Here is a 21,012-nt window from a genome sequence, read left to right as displayed (position 1 = left end):
TCTGCAGATAGGCCTGCTTAGGCAGTCACAGCTGTGGCCTTCGCAGCTGTCCTGGTTTCAGCCAGGATAGAACTGGTTTTCTTCACAGAAGCTAGTGTGAGACTGTGTTTTGGATTTGGGATGAGAAACTGTTGATAACGTGCTGATGTTTTGAGTTGTTGCTGAGCAGTCAAGGACAGTCCAGCTTCTTGTGCTGGCCTGCCAGCGAGCAGGCTGGGGGTGCACGGGGAGCTGGGAGGGGACACAGCCGGGACAGCTGACCCAGACTGGCCAAAGGGATATTCCCTACCATACGACGTCATGCCCAGTACATAAACTGGAGTTGGCCGGGGGGCGGAAATCGCTGCTCGGGGACGGGCTGTCGATGGCCGGGTGGTGAGCAATCGCTGTATTGGGCATCACTTGTTCTTGTACATTCCTTTGTTGGTATTATCATTGTTGCTTCCTTCTTTCTTTCTGTCCTATTAAACCGTGTTTATCTCAACCCACGAGGTTTTTTTCCTAATACTCTCCCCTGTCCCACTGCGGGAGGGGGAGTGAGCGAGCGGCTGCGTGGTGCTTAGTTGCCTGCTGGGGCTAAACCACGACAGCAGCCCACCTCTGCCTTCTCCTTTGCGTTTTAGTAATTGTCAACCATTTTTTCCCCTTCTGCAACACGCTTGAACTTTCTCAGTCTGTGGTGATTTTGTGTATCTGGAGAGGAAAAAAAAAATCAAATAGTGAAATCACGTCATTCTTTCAATTGAATTTTTCAATTCAGAATTTAATTTCATGCTGTTGCATCTCGTACTAGCTATTTTTTTTTAATTAGAAAATGTCTGTTGTGATGTAGGAGGAAGAAAGTGTGGGTTTTCAGACAAACTCATTTTCCTGAGCTGATGAGCAATACTGGATATTCTGTAGAGGAAATGGGACATCAGTACTAGAATTAGAAGTGACTTACACTTTGTTTAAGTTTGCCAGTTGTGGAGTTACTTGAAGGAACAAACAAATCTTGTTGTGTGTTCTGCCTGGATTCATGTGCTTTGTGTCTATGTTGCTGTTCTCTAGAAATGATTTTGGAGACATGTCATCCCCCCGTGATGCAGAGGTGGCCAGGCCCGGACGGAAGCAAAGCTCTCAGAAAAGAGTTTCTAGTATCTTTTTTGTGTAAAGACTTTTTATCTTCTCTTTAATCATTGCTTGCTGTGTTTACAATGTGTGTGTATTTTTACCACTGCTTTGATTTTGAGTGTGTTGAGAATGGTTTTCAAATATACAGCAAGTTAATCTTTGTTTTATACCCATTTAAAGTGAGGAATGTATGAACATAATGTGAAATTGTTAATCTGATTTGTGAGGTATTCTGCAGTCAAAACTTTGCTTTTGAACTGTCTCATATTTCCTCTTCTGTAGCCTCTTTTCTGTGTGGCATTTTTATGCATTAAGAAGGAGAAAAATTCTAAAACCAAAACTATGATTGCAATATCTAAAAACTGTTAGGGGGGGATATTAGTGACTGACTGCAGGTGCAACTAGGAAACCTGGATGAATTTCATTTAGAAAAATATGACATTTTCAGCAATGTAGTGTGTTACTTGGCCTTTACAGAACAACTTAAGAATAAGCCAAAAGATGCAATTCTTTACCTTTTCACAGAATAGTTTTTCTTCTGAATGGAATTTTCTTTCCCCCCTCTTTTCCCCCCATTTTAGTCTTAAGCCATGTCAAAGCTGTTGTAGTGATGGCTCAGAACAGATATTCACTAGACTTCAGGGAAAGTAAGAGAATGTTGAAATGCTTGTATAGTCAATTCTTTACTATATTTAGATTGATTATTTTGGTTTTAGGTTAAATATGGTTGCAGGGATGTTGCATTGCGTATCTCCTAAACTTGTGACATCACATTTGTGTAGCGTCATATTTTACAGTTTTTCATGGACTTATGAACTGAGGTTGACGTCAGCCCAGAGAACTGTGAGCCACAGCTGACTCCATCCCTGAGTTTTTGCAATAATGAAGTTTTTGTCACTCCATTATATCTTGGTTTTATGCTCTTTTGCATGTACTATGTTATCAGAGTATTGTGATTATTCAGTGTATATCTTAGCTTTCCATCCATAGTAATAGCAAGAGGAGCGCACAGACATAGATTTAATTTTCCACAGAATTTTTTCCCCAATGTACAATAAGAAAAAATACCATGTAACTGGCAGAAATAATGGTATTTTTCTGGTTATGATAGCAAAGGAATCCAGTACACTTGCTTGTCCTTTTTTTTGCAAGCAGAATAAAAATAGTGAGATATTGACCCTGATTATATTGTCCCTAAGATTAATGATGTTCTTGGACATTGATATAACATAGGATACTGAAAACTTTACACAACTACTTCTTAGTAAGCCGTACCTAGAGCACTAGTTGCTGACAGGAAGAGGCAAAGTAGAACAACAACCTAATGCTGTCAGCGTCGTGAAGCCAAGAGAGAACTTTTTTTCTAAATGAATTCAGTCTCAGATTTTCTTGTTATGGTTTATGTAGCATAAAGCAGCTCCTCATGGGGCAAAAGTATTCGCTTTGAGCAGATGTGAGGAGTGACAGACCTGTTGTGCTCGGGTTTCTGAACTTTACTTGGCAGTGTCCCTGGTAGCCCTCCAGCTTTAAGCTTCTGGTGAAACATTTTGTGACCTAACTCAGGCTTATGAATGGGACTTTCTGCTTGGGCCTGAAAGATATGTAATCATTAGAATATTTGAGCTACAGCAAAATACCGTTCCTTTCCAAGTATTCTCAGTCGGTTTGAATAGAGCCAAAAGCATGTTTAGGAGAGCGTTTCTTAACTTGTTTATTAATCAGTTCTTACATCCTTGGATGACACTGTTGGAAACATGACACCCAGAGGACAGTTGATTTCCCGAACTCCTAGTTCATTGCTTCGCCATCCAGGTAAGACTACTTTCTTTCATTAGTGTTCAGTTACAGGAATATAAGCTTGGACTTCATAACTGATAACTAATAAGTTCATAATGAGAAAGACATGGATGTACTGTAGTGGGTCCAGTGAAGGGCTGCAAAGTTGATTAGGGGATTGGAGCATCTGACATATAAGGAGAGGCTGAGAAGGGCTGGGGTTGTTTAGCCTGGGAAAGAGAAGGCTTGGGGGGATCTTGTCAATGTGCATAAATACCTGATGGGAGAGAGTAAAAAAGACAGCCAGGTTCTTCTTAGTGGTGCCCAGGGGAAAGACAAGAGACAATAGGCACAGCAGGATATACAGGGAATTCTGTTTAAACATAAGAAAAAATTTTTTTACTATAAGAGTGATTGAGCACTTGAACTGGTTGCCCAGACAGTCTGTGGAGTCTCCGTCGTTGGAGATAACCAAAGCTGACTAGACATGGTCCTGAGCAACCTTTTCTAATTGACACCTCTTTGGCCCGAGGGGTTGGAGCAGATGTTCTCCAGAGGTATCTTCCAACCTCAACTACTGATCCTGTGATACTGAAGTTAAATACATTTATAAATATGGAAAAAAACACCTAGTAGCAGTCAACATATATGTTTATATGTTGTATCTTTATTCTCTTGTTGAATGCCAATAGTTTTTTGCCTTTTGGTTTTTAGGGGGTGTTTGAGCTTCATTTTCTGTTTTGTCTTTGGCACAGGAGTATGTCCAGTATCATTTCAGTTTCTCTCAAGTACCACGTTGAAACTGGTTCTTGCCATACTAGTCAGCAATCTAGTTTGTTGTGTTTCCTTCTTTTTCACAACTTCCTTTGGTTTTGCAGTAGCTGTTAATTCTTCAAGCTTATCTGTCATGTAGTGTGACTCTTCAGGTACTTTTCCATCCTTGTTTTTGTGGCAGGTTAATTTCTGTGGCTAACCTTTCTACCAGGTGTATTTATTGGTTGCATCGGTAAATGATTCCCCTCTCCACTAACAGGACAAGAAATTAGGTGGCATACCTCACAGAAAGGCTGTGGAACTGCACGTGGTGGCTAGGGTCAGGTTGCCCTGAAACCTTCCAATCTCAACCCCTGTATTCTGCATCAGCTGACCCATATGGGGAGTGAGTTGGGGATTGTTCCCAAACTGGCACTGGTGCAAAGATACAAAGTTCCAGAAAGACTGATTCTTCATGATTTCTCAGGGTTCCTGGCAAGTTCTGTGTAGCCCCTGCTTGTTCTCATTTAGTGTAATATTTAGTGGCTTCTGTTTTGGCGGCCAGCAGCAAATATAGATGCTGTTAGCATCAGCCTCCTTCTCAAGCACGAGCTACTTGTGTGTCAGCATTGACAGCTCTTGCAGTGAAAATGCAGATTGTTCTTAGTGTTGACTTGACACTAAACATATTGTGAAAAGGTCTGTAATCCTCTTAGAGCCTCCCCTACTAGTTGTGGGTGAAATAAAGAAACATGCCCATTTCTTATATTTCCATATCATCACCAGGGTTTACCTCCCTTTTCCTTGCCACAGTCTCTTCGTGTAGTGTTTATTTTGTCATTATTCAGGCATTTATATAAGGGGCTTCCCCTTTCTCATCATCATCTAGCCAGTGTGTTTTCCATCAAGCTCCAAGAGGATGGCTGCACCATCTGCTGGTCCACATCTTCCTTTCAGGATTGCTTGGAGATGGGGTGATGTGTTAGTTGTTTTAAAGAGTGAAGCATTGTGTCACACTGTGACGGTCAGAGAGCATTTCAAAATCAAGTAGCTCTTTTCCCACTTCTATCTTCAAATTAGAGTATGTGGATACCATCTTGACCATTGTCTGTCTTCAGTGAAGATCTTTATTCCGGTTAGCATGTTGATCGAACATCTTGCCATGTTTTTGTCACTGTGAAGTTTCCGGTTTGTCTATTTTCAGAAAGCTCAACAGTACAGAATTTCAGTAAGAGGTGCTGTACAGTTTGTTTGTGCAGCAGCTGCCCCCCAAAAAAATATAGACAGTTGATGTCAGGTGAAAGCAGAGATGTCAGATGCAAAATAAGCTGATCAAGAAGGTCTAATGTTGAGCAGTTTGGTTCATTTGTATGGCTGGTCAGCATAGAGATGTTATATCAGGAGATGTTACTAGACAGCATACCCTCTGTAAACCTACCATCTATTTTTTAATGGACTTCAGAAGGAGACTTTCTGGTTTCTGAGTAATGATTCTCTCTGCAAACTTCCCGAAGTACAGCTGACAACTACTCATATGGGTGGCTATCATTTGTGATAAACTGTCTTCATGCAGCATTATGAGTGGACGGGCAGTCCTTACAAAAAGTTTCCTATTTGACATTCCTGCACTATTCAATCTAAAGATTTTGCACTTCTTCATTACAGCTCTGCATTTCTCCTTGGCATCCTGGCTGTTTTATCTGTTTTATCTCCACCGTGGCACTGTACAGATTTTCTGAGAGTCACAAGTGTCATCTGCTACATAGGCTAGAGCTACTTTTTCAAACTGTCTTAAGATTCTGCAACAAACAGAGCATCAGCATTTTCACTCCTGTTTCTGTTTCCGCTGTACAGTCCATTCCTACAGTGGAACATGTAAAGTGTTCTCATGAAGTGCGTCCATTATCTTTTCTCCTGGGGACAAGGTTTTTTGCTTCCTTTGACGTCAGTTGCTCCTACTTCTTGATTTGAGGGTATTAGAAACTGTATTTGAGGATTATGCAATGTAGTTCTTTTCTGCCACTCTGTAAGTTCCTAACGCCTGAGTGCATGATATCATATGGGTAGCAGTCATTTTCTGGTACCATGAAGGAGAGGTGAATGATGACCCATTAACAATTTAAATGCTTTGATCTGCAACTTCAGAGTCAGACTGTTAATGTTAGTAGCCATAATTCTAGTTCTACAGATTGGGAATTGATTTGTCTCTTTGATATTCAGTATGCCTGACTTTCACATCTCAAGAGTTTAGGTAAAGTTTATTTGTGGTGATTCAAGGTCTGTGCTAATACAAGGACATAAACCTTGGGACAGAAACCTTTGGTTCTTCAACTTTCTCAATCTATGTGAAACTGATGGATGGAAAACAAAATCTACCTATTGATACAAAGCCTTCTAGGGTCCCTGCACCTGTTTGCAATGGCCTTGCCCCTTTATAATTTGAGGGTGTCAGAGATCTGACAAGATATGCTCCTGCATTCTTCGGGATGAGTCTGGGGGAGATCCTGGACATGCTCTTTATTTTCTGGTTGTACATGCTGTTGTAGGCATCTTGGATTCCAGCAGTCCTCAAGTCCAAAGGAAATGTTAATGATCTCGATGCTGACTGAAGCTGTCTTTCTATCAAGAACTGCTTCTGAGGGCTGTACAGGCACTTCTGTCTCCAAATTTGCTAATAAAACTTGAGGACTATGTGTCATTCCCTCTTTGCAGCTGTTGTCAGCTCCTGATTTGGCTGTCCACTGTTTTTAGATGACTTTCCAGGCTGTTTGTGGTTGATAGGAGGACCCAAGCAGCTACTGTCTCGGTGCAAATCCTGTGGTCTTTGGGCTGTGTGAGCCCTGTGTGAGGGTCTGTTTATGCAGGTTTATGTCAGATATTCCTGGAAACGCCACCTGTACACCGTGCAGGAGTATCTGGAGCAGGTGTAGTGCTTGGTAGAGCAGACTTGTTGCCTTTTGCTTTAAGGATTTGGAGACCAATTTCCAAGGAGGAGTGAGTGGTATTTTATTGCTATTTATGCTCATGGTGTGAGTGTATCAATGAACTCTTTGGTAACTGAAGGTGTGTCACATATTCGGTGCGTTTTTACACTTGCATTCAACCTCGCTTCAGATTTCTGTATGGAATGCTGCTGCACATGAGGAGGAACTGAAATGACAATAGATACCCTTTGTCTTTATGTTTATACATGCCCTACCTGGAAAACTAGAGCTTGAGTATGCTCCAGACTTGGTTAACCAGAGTGTTTGTATAAGCCTAGTATAACGAGATGTGTAGATTAAGTCCCATTATTGATTATTAACCTTCTTTCTAAGTGTTGTTGGGCCTAAGACTTGTCTTTCTTTTATAATTGGCATTTGTGGGTTTGGTACAAGCCTTCTGATGGAAGGAAAATGAAGATGGACAGGAGCAAGTTACTACTCTATCAGGTTGGTTTGTCTGTTTCTTGTGTGACCGAGCAGGATTTCATAAATACTTTAATCTCCATTGTAAGATTTCCTTCCTTTATAAGATGCTCCTTGATAGACCATAATGTCCTTATATACTTCTTTTCAGAAAACATCTCTCTCTTTCAGCTACTGCACTAAATCGAAGCTCCATGAAGCCTTCAGATATGTCTGCCATCCTGGGAACAGGAGGAAAATCTCCGATTCTACCAACTCCTGGACTTTTTGGCTGTCTGTCAATGGTAAGATGGTTAGGGCACCTTTTCCTCTTTTGTTTCTGTGAAACTTATAAGAAACTACAAGTTTACAGTCTTTTGGTGTTGTTTGCGCCAAGGGCAAACTGTGGGTGGTACAAGCTTGCTAATACTACTGTCGCTGCTGGCTACTAGTATTATTTATAACTGGGGTGGTCTTTGAGATGATGCAGTGAGGAATAACAGAGGGTTTTAAGGACTTGCTAAATACACCATAGGTGTTAAGAGAGTGCTTGTAACTACAAAAGTCAGCAAGTTAAACCTTCAGAATTTTTCTTATTTTACCACTTTCCAGTATTAGGCTTCACTTGGATGTTCAAGTTTGGACTTCAGAAAACAAGCTGTTCTGATGACTCTTCAGATGACATTCTTCTACTGTAATGTCTTTGGAAAAACGCTGATTAGAAAAGTTATCAGTAGGGACATCTGAAGTATTTTATCTCTGTTTATTTTTAAATTAACTCAAACCAAGTTAAAATGTCTTTCTGTATGTGCATTTTAATTTATTCTCCCTTCTGGTTGTTTCTATAGTTTGTTACAGCGCATTTGTTTCTTTATCAGGTTCTGGTGCCTAGTTGATCAACATGTATACAGCTCTTAGCAGTGGCACTTTTCCTCTGATTCAGAGCCTCTTGTCATTCTGTAACTAGTGTTTTGCGAGTGGAGTACATCTTAGGTTAGCATTTAGTGCTCTGACTTCAATCCAGTTTAGATTAGCAGGGAGAGATTTGGGACTAGGCAAAGGCTTTCACATGAGGGTGATGGAAAAAGGACTTAAAATTATGTCTTGTGGAAACTTACTTGCTGGTAGATAAGAACACTCATCAGCCCTTTTTGTATTTCCCACAGAGACCTGATACGATTTTACTAGAACTGTGTTTCTTGTTATTTTTACTCTGCAGTCAGAGTGCTGTAGCATTCTGTTCTGGCTGGCTAGAGGGTAATAGTGACAGAGAGAAATCAGAGAAGAGAAATACTGTAGGTAGCAGCTGGGATATAAAAGGAAGAATAACAGGTATATCATGAGAACAGCTATAGGAAGCTGTCCTGTCAGTGCAGTATGTGTAGAGTCTATCTTCTGTTTTGGCCATTTTACGCTCTGATGTCAGATATGTTATCAAATACCTTCCTGAAATACTCCCCAAGGAGTATAAGTATGTCTTTATTTCCTCCTTTAATATTGTGATACTTGCTATTATTTTAAACATGTATTGCTTCATTCAATCAAATGGTTTTGAGCAATTCACCGAGAAGGTTAAAAGACTGATAAATGGTTTTGATTCAAATTCTAACTATTTTGCTTAACTTTTGGCAGCTGCTTTACAATGAAGTCAGTCTTATTCTGTCTTTTTTTACTTAGTATTTTGTTGTTCAAAGTAAACATTTAGCATAATGGAATATGAAAGTTCAGAGTGATTTGTTTTAAGATGAAAAGTGATACATGGTGTTTTAAAGTAGGCAGTCTTATTAGATTAACGTCTACTTTAGTTATTTCCTAAAAAAAGCCCATTGTTAATTTCCTTTTTCCATGCTAAAATTTATCTTTTCAGAGCTGTTTGTTAAAGGCATAGTTGCACCTTATCTAAAGGCAGTTATTTAACTACTAATTTTTAGAATTCCTCTCTTTATACCATTCATATAGAATGCAAAAACTTGGAGCTAGGTTTGCAATAATCTGAGATTGCTATTTATTTTCCTTATGTTCTTGTTATGCTTTTAGTTGGATGAAAGTAGCTGGACAATGGCGCTCTCACCTCAGCAGACAGGAATGTTTGTAAATCTAGACATATCCAATATGACAGAAGATGTCACTATGAGCGCTGTACTGTTGCGTGAGGATGATCCTGGTGAAGCTGGTGAGACAATCTGAAGTTTTCGTAATAATTGACTGCATTTTTTATTTATGAGATTGTCGTGGTTTAACCCCAGCCGGCAACTAAGCACCACGCAGTCGCTCGCTCACTCCCCAGCGGGGTGGGGAGAGAATTGGAAAAGTGAGAAAACTCATGGGTTGAGGTAAAGACAGTTTACTAGGTAAAGAGAAGGCCAGGCATGCAAGCAAAGCAAAACAAGGAATTCATTCAGCACTTCCCATCAGCAGGCAGGTGTTCAGTCATCTTCAGGAAAGCAAGGCTCCATCATGCATAACGGTTACTTGGGAAGTAACCATCATTCTGAAAATCCTCTCCCTTCCTCCTTCTTCCCTCAGCTTTATATGCTGAGCACGATGTCTTATGGCATGGAATATCCCCTTGGTCAGTTGGGGTCAGCTGTCCCAGCTGTGTCCCCTCCCAACTTCTTGTGCACCCCCAGCCGACTTGCTGGTGGGGTGACTGTGTGTAAGCACTGCTCAGCAGTAACGAAAACATCCCTGTAGTATCAACAGTGTTTTTAACACAAATCCAAAACATAGCCCTGTACTAGCTACCATGAAGAAAATTAACTCCATCCCAGCCACAATCAGCACAGGGATATAAGATTATATGTTCTTTTTTTCTGTATTATTTTGCTGAGATATTTCTTTGTCAAAAACAGTCTGGTTTAAAAAGTTCAGAAAGTCATCTCTCCAGTGATTGGAGTTTTGAGACTTTGTGTGTTTTGTGGAACCTGATGGCACAAATGAGATGCTCTGGTGATGTAAGACGCAAACTGGATTAGTTTTGTGGAGATACACAAATGAGTTTGTTGTTAAAACTTTCTCAGATGACATGTTTACAGCAAAAGTTTTATAATTATTTGACTTACCTCATAGCTTCTATGTATCTTACTGTCTTAGCTGATAATTTCTTCTGACTTTAGGAGGTATAAATAGTTCATATCATCATTGTCCTCTTTTAGATTTACGAAAGATGAGATGTCTTGTCATCAGAATGATTTTTTTTTTTTTTTTTTTTTTTCTGGTAGTATGTTGAGGTTTTTTTAGCAAGTTGTGTCTGACTAATATGGCTATTACTTCTTAAATCTGTTCTAGCTACGATGAGCATGTACTCAGATTTTCTGCATTCCTTCCTGAAGCATACATCAACTACCATTTTCGATCTTGTGGATGAGTATGAAAGTATTTGTAACAGTCAGGTAAGTAGTTTGCTTGGGGTTTTATTTACTTTTATTTTACAGCCCCTTCCCTAAGTAGTATTGCTATTTTTCTTTAAGCTGGGAAGTCACAGTGCTTAACATAGATAATTTAAATCTTCCAGATGGTTGCAGTCTTATGAGTCACTGAACACTAGCATTGAACAGCATCTCTCTTTCCTCATACGCTACCTTGGCACAGGAATACCCATTGTGTAGCTTGCCGAATACTAAAAATGTTGTCTGGCTGCCATTCCACTGCAAGTGTCAAGTGACAATAAACATGAGCAGATGTATAGATTTTTTGTTAATAATAATAAGCTGGAGTAAAAAGTACTTATTTCTCTCGGGTATAAATAAATAAAATCATTGTAATACGCTTTAAGAATTTTCTGTTACATTACTGACAAGCTGGCAGTAGAGGTCTCAATGTTAGCTTTAAGGTGTCTCTGCTTTTAGACACAGTTTTTTATTTGATTGGCTGTTGACTGACAGTTCAGGATCAGCAGGTATTGACAGTTTGAAAGGAAGAAATTGTGATGCTTCTGTCAATAAATGTTGATCACAAAAGAGGGAGGTCGGCAGATCATTTTTTAAAGAGAATTCATGCCTGTGTCTGTGTTAAGATAATGCATTCTTGGTAGAAGCTTGCTAGCCCTGTTCTGTGCACTGTTGCTGGGGCTGAGTTGGAGAATGCTGAGGTCTTTAATGAGGTGTGTACCACAGCTGTGATCCCAAGTGGGAAAAAGACATGAGAAGGAAAATAAACATGAACTTGATTATTTTGTAAGATGGTGGAACTTCCAAGGTCTCTTCCATTCCTCCTGTTTGACAATGTGGATACTGTCTACAAGATCATGGAATACAGAGTGGTTGGTTTAAGCCACCTGGTATTGTGAGGAGTTGATTATATGTTGCCGAGGACCTACAAAAGTAGATTGAAGGATGTTGCCCCAAGAATTGGCTTGAATGTTGCTGACAGGGCTTGGGATGAAGGTGGAGGGACAGCCCTGAGCTCTCATGCTGCCTCTTAACTGTACCCTGAGATCAGTCCAGTCACTCCTAGCAGCCGTGAACTCTTCATGTTTTCTGGGAGATAATAGAAGGGAACAGAAGGTCATGCTCCTCTCTTGCATTTTGATGGTACACTTCGTTCTTTCCTCCAAATCAGTTGCTCACCTCCCACTTGAAAACTGGTGAATATATTGATGGCTGACAAATTGGGTCCTCCTAAAATGTAAGAGTTTGGGGCCATTCTTAGAAGTAGTAGGAGCTCTGGAACTAGCTACTGACGGAGAAGACTTTATCGTCTAAGTTTTCTTCATAATAAACAAAGGAAAATATAATAGAATTTCTTTTTGGTGATACTGTAAATTATATGGTAACCAACAGTTTGAGTTTCCTCATTTATCAGAGCTACAAAGGAAAGGGTATCTTCTAGGCACTGATACATACTGTCACAAATACCATTAGGGCTGACTTTATGTTGGACATTGATGTATATGGAAACAAAGTTGGGGGTTTTGGTGGTTTGCGTTCGTTTGGGGTTTTTTTAGTCATTGCTTTCTCACCCTCAGTCTTTTGGTGCTTTTTAATTGGTCAACATAAGCTGGTTTTATCCTGGGTTTGTACAGTGCCATGCAAAACAAAGCCACCCTATTGGTTTATGCTGCGTAGGCTGTGATAATATTATTTTTATTCATGATAAAGGGAATTTATGGTGTGGAGTATCATCTATCTATTTTGAAGGGATGGTAATCGAACTTGGTTGTTGAGAGCATTCAGGATAATGAAAAGATTGCTATAATGGCTTAGAAAAAAAATACAATGATGGGCAATAATAACTATGTATAAATTTATGTACCTCAGGTGAATATACTAGGGAAAATAGTTTATCGGGCAACTCCTGGACAGCAAAAGTTTTCGAAAACTGCTAGTGTCTTGTGGCTTCTCAAGCAGGAGATGGTAACTTGGAGACTGTTGTCCTCGCTTTATAGGTAATTCCTTTGAAAAGCACATTATGTTATTACATTGAGCTGACTTTCTTGGATATGTTTTTAATTAGTTTATAAATATGGAATGAAGCAATGAAGTATGTGTTAATAATCTGTTTGTGAAACTAGATGCTGATCTATATGTCTATTTATTATCAATTTCCAGAAATTAAAGTTGTAAATGGGCCTATTCGTATTACTTTTGCAACTTCTAGTGTTTTTTTTTTTTAAAGAACATTTTTGTAAAGGTATTTTTAAGTGCTTTAACTTATGCATTCTGCTGAATTTTCTCAGCTTTATTTTAATCACTAAGGTTTTGCACTTTTATTTCTAGAGACAGAATACAGTCTGCACTGGAAGATGAAACTGCATTTGATATCGCAGTAAGCTTGGACTTTCTGGGTATTTTTAAGCAATATAGTAAGCTAAATACAAGCTAACTGCTTGTATTTTATTTTTACGGTCTTAATATTGCAGTCATTCAAAATTTAAAGGTGAAAGAATGTAAACAAAAATGAGATGGGTTTGATTTTTATCAAGACAGATATTACGTTATTTCATATATTGTAAAAAGTTACTTTAAATATTCAGTTCTAAATAGAAAATGCTGATGTAAGAATATTATAAATTATACTTTGTTTTATTTCCTTAAGTATTCCACGTACACTTGGAAAACCCATTAGAAGTAACTATTTTTTTTCTTTAAAGAAGTTGCATCAGCAGCAGTTATGTTCCCATAGGTCAGAGATGATTTTGCTTTGCCTAAAAGAAGAACATGTGGTCTCAAGCTGTCTAGCCTTTGGAATCCTGATTCCAATTTATCACAAGAGAAATGCAAATTTTTCAGCATTCTTGTTTCAGCTGTAGTCGTCTTGTCTACGTCAATCCAGTGCTTCCAGCCTTTGCTGCCAGAATATGCTTAGGAAGACAAAACAATAAGTAAAGTGACTCTGCCTTTGTAAAATTTATGATCGCAGTTGCTTTTTTTTCAGTCATAAAATAGCTTCCTCTAGGATTCTTACTGCTAAGTTGTCACTATTAAACACTATTGTGACAAAAACACAATCTCCTTCTACCTGTGTTTTTTACAAACATGCATCTTCTGTTCTCTTTTTGTTGCAAGTCTAATGAAAGCTAAACTAATGCAGGAGAGCAGATAGAAGGATCAGGGTTCTGGGGTCAGGTTTTTTGGTTTGTGGGGTTTTTTGGTGGTTTTTTTTTTTTTTCATTTGTTCATTTTAAGTGTGCATATGGTCTTGGAAAATGTCATCTTTTCTAATGTATTCAGTAATAAATGGGATTTAGGATAATAAGAGTAGAGTCAGTGGAATCAGTGGATCTACTATGTAGCTTCTCTCTGTGGTCATTTGTGAACTATATTCTGAATCTCTTGATGTAAACAATCATCCAAATAAAACAAATATATAGTGTCATGAGTTTTTAAAAGAAGGGTAGGGGAAAGGTAGCATACTGAACTTGTAGGAAGTTTATGAATTAGTATGTGTTCAGTTTGGTATTTGTGGTTTTGTGGCAAGTTTTCTTTTCCATGAAGTAATAATCGGCTTTTTCTTAAATAGGTTTTAAATGCTAGCGAAAAGACAAATGTAGACAGCTTGTTTCAGAAAGATTCACTTGTTCGACAAAGCCAGGTATGACGGAAAGTTTTTACGATGAGAATGGTAATAGATCAGTAGGCACTTAAATGTATATAACACTAATGCTCTGTGCATTTTATTAAGCTGTTTCTAATACTTATTTCTTCATATTCACTTTTTTGTGTTATTCTTTGTATGTATAAAAATAATGCTTTCTGGTTTCTAAAGATCAGAAATTTCTAATACTTATTTCCTTGTGTTTACTGAAGTACGTTATTCTTTGTATGCATAAAAATAATGCTTTTTAGTTTCTAAAGATTTGAAATGTTTTTCAGGCTAGCTTGGAGAGGATGGAAGGCTGAAAGCTATTCCCATTTGTAGCATCTGTTATTGTTGATGGTGATTAATAAACTGTTCAGTAGCACTGTAGTAACTGTAGTGAGAAAGAGATCAAGTGCTTAAACAACCTTCATATTCGATAATTAAAATGAAAGTGGAATAGTCTTCAGGATGTTTATGCCTTTGATTACCATGTAGATAACGAGTAGATCCAGAGATGAAAGGAAGGCAGTTAAAATACTATTTGTTACATGTTTGTTTTAAAAATGCAATTTAATTTTATTCCAGCTGGTGGTAGATTGGCTAGAGAGCATTGCCAAGGATGAAATTGGGGACTTCTCTGATAATATTGAGTTTTATGCAAAATCTGTATATTGGTGAGTTTCTTTGACTGTATACATGCTCCCATCAAGTATAAGGTTCACAGGCAAAGACACAGAATCACTCTTAAAAAGAAGTGGATTTTTATAAGTTCTTCAGTTCATTCACTTCTTCGAATTCTTAGATGTAAAAACTGAGATTTCCTATCTACCCACTGAAGTATGTTTTCTCAAAAGTCAGTTACTGCTTTTGGGAGGCAAGGATAGAAGGAAAGCCATCAAAGCAACTTAATTTAATCTTGACCTGGATGCAGATTTGATTTTTCGTAATAAGGCACAATAAGGGATGGTCACCTGCTGAGCAGCCTGTTATTTACAGTGGATAAAACCACTTTTATTACACGTTTCTCAGGTGGTCGCCTGTTTAGGTTCTTATCATCACTTTGTGCCATTGGCCATGCTAATGGGAAATTCTGCTCATGCAAAAGTCAATTCGTAGTTAAATACATGAATGATTGAAATAATATATGCTTTCAAAAGAAATCAAAGATATGTGAATTGATTCTAATATTGTCCTTCTTGTGAAATGTTGTTTCACAACAGTAACACAGTCCATTGATCAACCAGCCAAACCAAATGTGTCTCTTCTGTAAACATATTCCATGTAACAAAAAATATCTTGCAGTATTTGTACCTTATTAAAAGATGCTTGCTAAAAAACCATTTTTCTCAAAAACATTTCACTGCTTTCAGGGAGAATACACTACATATCTTGAAGCAGCGACAGCTAAGTACCTACATTGGAAGTTCTCGAGCTCTGGTAACAGAGTTGGTAAGTATTGTTTAAAAATCAGGTTTGGTTTCAAAATGGGTTAGAGAGAGCATATATGCTATTTTCACAGCCTTACTATCTAAAAATTGCAAAACATTTAAGTTGGAAAGGAGGAAAATTAGTACAGAAATGGTGAGGCAAGACACCTCTGGAGTTCCTTTTGCGATATGTGGACTTCAGTTTTCTTTCAGCAGTCACTTCCACATCCCCACCCCTATCACCTGTACCTGTGGTCTATTTAGTGGAGTAAATGGCTTTATTAGTACTTCTTACATCTGAAACAAACTCATGTTCCTAACCAGAAAAGCTTATAAAACTACTTGGAAGCAAATAAGGGTGTTCTGTCTTTATACAGTAACTAGTACAATGAAACCAAGTCCTGATGGGATTCCTTGAGAGCTACTATAGTAAAAATTAAGAGGGATGAAGTCAAGAAAAAAAGGACTTTCCAGTAGACGGGGGTAATGAACTGTCTCAGTGACAGTGAAGCAGTCAGAGATTAATTCAATTGGGAACTGATCTGAGGTATTGATTGGCTTGAGAAAATCTTTTTGGATTAAATAGGAACAAGTACAGCTGTTGTGAAAAGCCTTCTCAGTTAGAAGGTGGAGGACGAGAAACAGTCTTGTAGGTAGAGAGGCAGAAGGGGAAAGGATGTCTGAAGGTGAGAAGAGCTGGAAGATGAGAAATTTGAGGCAAAAAAAAGGTGGTGGAGTAAGCAAAGAAATTGCAATTCTCCTTCTGATAGGGACGATGACAGAAGAGGAATGAAAGAAAAAGAGAGGGGAAAGACTGGGAAGTATCATGCTAGATATTATGTGGTTGTACAGATTTTTATGCCAACATGAAAAAGTGACTCCAAATTATAAAACAGGGCAGGAAATCATTGGAAGAGATAGAGGCTTTGTGTGGATGGATGGTGACTTTTTTCTTTCAGGATCCAGATGCTCCTATAAGACAGAAACTGCCACTTGACGATTTGGATCGAGAAGATGATGCAAGATTATTGAAGTATCTCTTCACTCTCATCAGAGCAGGAGTGACAGATGAGGTAAGCTGCAGAAAGTTATAGTTTCTTCTTGGTTAACTAGTTTAACTTATTTCAAATCTATATTTAAATCTATATTTAAGCTAATGAAAAGCTGTGGACTAAAGTGTCTGTTTAAATTTGGCTTGTAGTGATTTAATTTCCAGTTTATTATCAATAAGGACAGTGATGGACTGCTAAATTACTATTTTAATAAAATATTGCATTTAGTTAAGTGATTTCATGTGTAGAATAGATGTTATGGAAAAAACATTGTATCTTTTGGTGTTTTGGTTGTTTGACAATAATTTTTTTACTGTAGTGGCTTGATACTAAATACTGCCAGAAAAACACACCGAATATTTCAAAGAACTTCCTAATTGCATCTGTAATAATCAGTGGATTATCTTACAAGCTTCCTTCTAGATATATTAGAGTGGAATGCACTTGCAATTTTAACTAGAGAGAGAGGTTTGATGTATGCTTTCCTTAAAAATAGCATTAAATTAAGCAAACTTTACTTGCTCTGCTGTTCTAATGTTCCCTTGGGTATATGATCTGAGTGGAGTTGAGGATCAGAGTCAGGGCTATTTTTTCCCTTGTACAAACCACTGCAGTGGCACGTTTGGAGGCACATCAGTGTCCCAGGACTGAGAACTGGGGACCAGTGCACAGGCTCCATAGGCTGGTACTACCATCAGAAGAAATGTAGTTATTTACAGTTGTTACTCTTATTAGTTAAAATAACTTTCCTTTCTTGCTTTCTACCTTTCGTTTTCCTACCTTTATTGTTTGGCAAGGTCTTCAGCAGTGAAAACTCTGCTAGATTTTATCTGAGTATGCTAGAAAGCACATTATTGTCCTCTGTTAACTCTTTTACTGCAACTCTGCTTGTTCCCTATCTTAGAGAGAATATATGATGTGTATACTTTGCATTAATCCTTAGCTGAGTAACATCCAGGCAATTTCAGTCTTAAAGCTATTCTGAATAACAATTCCCAATTAAGAAGTGGCTTTCATGATTTAATTGTGTAAATACTTCTATTATGGTGTTGTCTAAAGGCCTCAGCTGGAAACTGATTCCCTTATACTAGGCTCTATGTATATGTAATGACATTTGAGTAACTGAGGGATGGGGACGAGATGACAGGGGACAACACTTGAGATTCTTGTGCCCAAGACCTTGGACTTAGGAATATGGTTACTTGCTAGTATTCTGTTCCACTGTGGTGCACATCTATTCATTTTCTAATAATATGGGCACGTGAACATGTTGCTGCAGGGCGATATGAATACAAATTTGCAGCATCAGTTGTTCTGCAGTCGCTACTGTGTGTTAAGCGTGAAGTGGGTTATTCGCTACTGAAAGAGTAAGTTAAAATACTTTCAGCTTACTCTAAATTAAGAATGAACCTCTGTTTATTTACCGTACAACAGGTAATACACAGGTAAGCTAGAACAACTTACTGGTCTATTCTTTAAATTTACTGTTTGTTACCATTCCCAAAATGGCTGAATATCTGCAGCCTTCCAGTGTAAAAAGAACAGAATTTGGCTAAAAAAAAAAAAAAAAGACTGCATCTTGCAGTTTGTCTGGCTGTTCATACTATTTTGTCAGTCCTGGAACAGTACCAGTCAGACTACTTAGATAATCTTTAGATGACTGACTGGGTTTGTTTTTTGTTGGGGTGCAGGATTGGAAGAATTGTCGGCAAGCTTTTTTGTAGAGTTTCTGTTCTACTTTCCATGCTATTCAAAATAGCTTTGAATGAAACCTGTTTGTGCTATGCATAGACTATTGAATATCATTATGGGAAAGGTGGGATTGCTATTTTTAGAAGTGCATGAGGGGTTTGGAAGGCTAAGTCAACTGGAAAAGTAGAAGACTGCATGAAAAGGTGGATTATACATCTAAGCAACAAGACAACACCTTAAACTAAACTTACCAGAAGGATGCCTAACAGCTGTTTAAGCTAGCAAAGATGAGACTGTAGTGCATTTCTCACATTGCTATAAATACTGACTGAAAAACTAAAATGTTTAGTAGAAAAAACACTGATGACGTTTTATTTACTTTGAAATCTTTCAGTTGTTTTGAGTTTAAGGTTCTTTGTGCTTTTTTTTCCATAGTAGAATCTCTATGCAAATTAACTATTTTAATAATGCTTAAATTTTTAAAGGAGAAGCTAGTGGTTTTACTACCTTGAAGTCTGTTGCTGAGAAAATCCATTATTTTTCAGGCACAGCGCTTATGCAAACGATGTGGTCAGGCTTGGAGAGCTGCAACTTTGGAAGGATGGAAATTGTATCATGATCCTAACATAAATGGAGGTATCTACTTCAAAGTGCATTTGAGACATGTAAAAATAGGGCAGAGAGCTTTCTCTTGATATCTGTCTGTGGCAAAGAGAAAAAACTCTTTCATCTTAAGAGCCTTTTTTGTATCTAAAATATTTTACCATGTCTGTGGAACGTGTGAAAACTAATATGAAATTATTTCAGCTCAAGGTATGAGTTCACTGAATCCACTTAACATGCTGAAGTCACTTTCATTTTGAAAATCAAGCATAATCACTAGGAAATAGATGTCTCAGAGTTCTGGGCAGATCTTCTCCACCTCCATATAGTATTTCAGTCTGTATTTTCTCAACGTCTGACTTGTGCCACCTAGCAAACATTTCATTGCTTACAGACTCAAAGTCGGACTCTATATACAGCTTCAGAAAGGTATGAGTAGGACTAGAGTTCAGCAAATGTAAATGTAGGAAAAAGAGTGCTTTTAAAATACTTGAAAATTCTTAAATTACCTTTCTCCTCAGTTCAGGGGTTCCTTGTACATAGTCCTATTTATAACAGTACCTTTCTTCTCTTTGTGCTCAGGACATTGCAGGATCTAGCAAAGAATTTAAAAACATGTCTAAGTGTCGTGCATAGCTGGGGCTGCAAAGCATAATGCTTTCCTACTTTTCAAATCCTAATAGCCTGTTACTTTTATCTGCATGCTTCACTGGTGTCCTAGCTTTCTTTTGAGTGTACCTACCTATCCTGCTGTTATAGGGGTTTTAATTCCATGATGCAGGCCATCTTGCAGAAGCACACAGAATAGCAGCACTGATGCAGTGACATTTTTTTAGAAGTTTGTATTCCTTAAGATATAAGAATTCCTTTTCTCCTTAACTTCATGTTTTCCAGATGTAAAAATCATAGATGTGTTATGGTCAAAAACGTTTTCTTCAAAGCTATATAGAAGCTAAGCTTTCAAAATACTGTGACTTTTAAGATGTGCATTCACCAAACTTCCCAGAAAAAGCCACCTTGTGGTCCAGTCAAAAGCATCAAAATGCTTTGGGCAGAGTTCCAAAGGGATTTAAATTGGGTTAATAATAGAAAGTAGACTTTACCTTGTTACTCGTTTCTCTTTTTTTTTTAATAGCAGCTTTTTCTTTTTTTTTCCTTTTCTTTTTGTCTCTTTTTTCTCCCTTCTTTTCTCTTTTCCCCCGTCCTTTCCCTTTTTTTTTTTTTAATTATCCTTTGCATATAGGAAAAGACCTGGAGCCTGTTCAAGGGAATCCATACAGGTGCATTTGGAAAATAAGTTGTTGGCGTATGGCTGAAGAGGTAAGATAATGCTGATTTGCTTGATAGTACTATATAAATTTGAACTTTTCTGAACTCTGTAACATGATTTTAAGTAAATCTACCCCCTCTGTGTTTGCTACTTACAGAATTTGCAATTAATGTTTCTAAGAAGACTTCTGAAATAATGAATTTATGTCTTGTGGTGAGAAATCTACATAATCGGCACCAGTTTTTCAGGCTTAGGAAATGTCTGACTTTTTTTTTATTTGGTTGAAAGTGAAACTCTTGACAGTAACTTTGACTTTCATCTTGACTTAATTGAATGGGAGAGGAGAAACGTTGCTTTCTTTCCAGGTCAATATTTATTTTTCAGATAAGTCAGAAGGGGATACCAGCAAAGGGGAAGTCACTTGATGTTCTTATTTTGGCTGCTGCTGTGTCCTGTGATTTTCCAGCTTTTCTTGGAAACTGTTAGATGGAACATTTTGTAATGGATTAATCTCTAGTAGGATGTAAAGTAACTAGAAGAGTTATGTTTTGTAATTAAAAGTTCTATTTTTTTTCTACTGTTTATTTTAGGAGCAGTTTAATAGATATGAGAGAGCAATCTACGCAGCACTGAGTGGAAACCTCAAACAGGTATGTCAAGCCTCCTAGTTAAGTGGTGTTTGGTAGTTGTACAATTTCTTTCTCGTATGTAACAGTGATATCATCAGAAATACTGCAACTACTGGTTATTGTACTTTTAAAGATGTACTAAATGGGAAAATAACAAACATTGCTGCTTTAGTAGACATGTTCTTTGTAGGATTGACGTGCCTTAATTAAATGTACAATAGACTTTTCGTAGTATTATTCCTGATGACTTTCAGTACAAACAGTTCGTGGCTTAGACAGGTTTACTCTTCG

The 21,012-nt window shown here is 37.9% G+C and overlaps 1 protein-coding gene across 1 annotated transcript; it reads left to right on the top strand.

Moving 5' to 3' along the window:
• Window positions 1-1,066: 1,066 nt before the first annotated feature.
• Window positions 1,067-20,742, top strand: LOC104625298 (nuclear pore complex protein Nup107-like; the record flags this gene model as incomplete). Its single annotated transcript, XM_010292888.1, has 14 exons — window positions 1,067-1,136; window positions 2,836-2,925; window positions 7,221-7,333; window positions 9,066-9,201; window positions 10,317-10,420; window positions 12,287-12,414; window positions 12,746-12,794; window positions 13,989-14,060; window positions 14,634-14,722; window positions 15,419-15,497; window positions 16,435-16,548; window positions 18,765-18,855; window positions 20,066-20,142; window positions 20,683-20,742. Coding segments are annotated over exons 1-14 (1,272 nt in total), but the record flags the coding sequence as incomplete, so codon positions are not given.
• Window positions 20,743-21,012: the final 270 nt, after the last annotated feature.

Source organism: Phaethon lepturus, unplaced genomic scaffold (assembly GCF_000687285.1).
Source record: "Phaethon lepturus isolate BGI_N335 unplaced genomic scaffold, ASM68728v1 scaffold49358, whole genome shotgun sequence".
Lineage (NCBI taxonomy): Eukaryota > Metazoa > Chordata > Aves > Phaethontiformes > Phaethontidae > Phaethon > Phaethon lepturus.
This window is presented reverse-complemented; position numbering and strand designations above follow the sequence as displayed.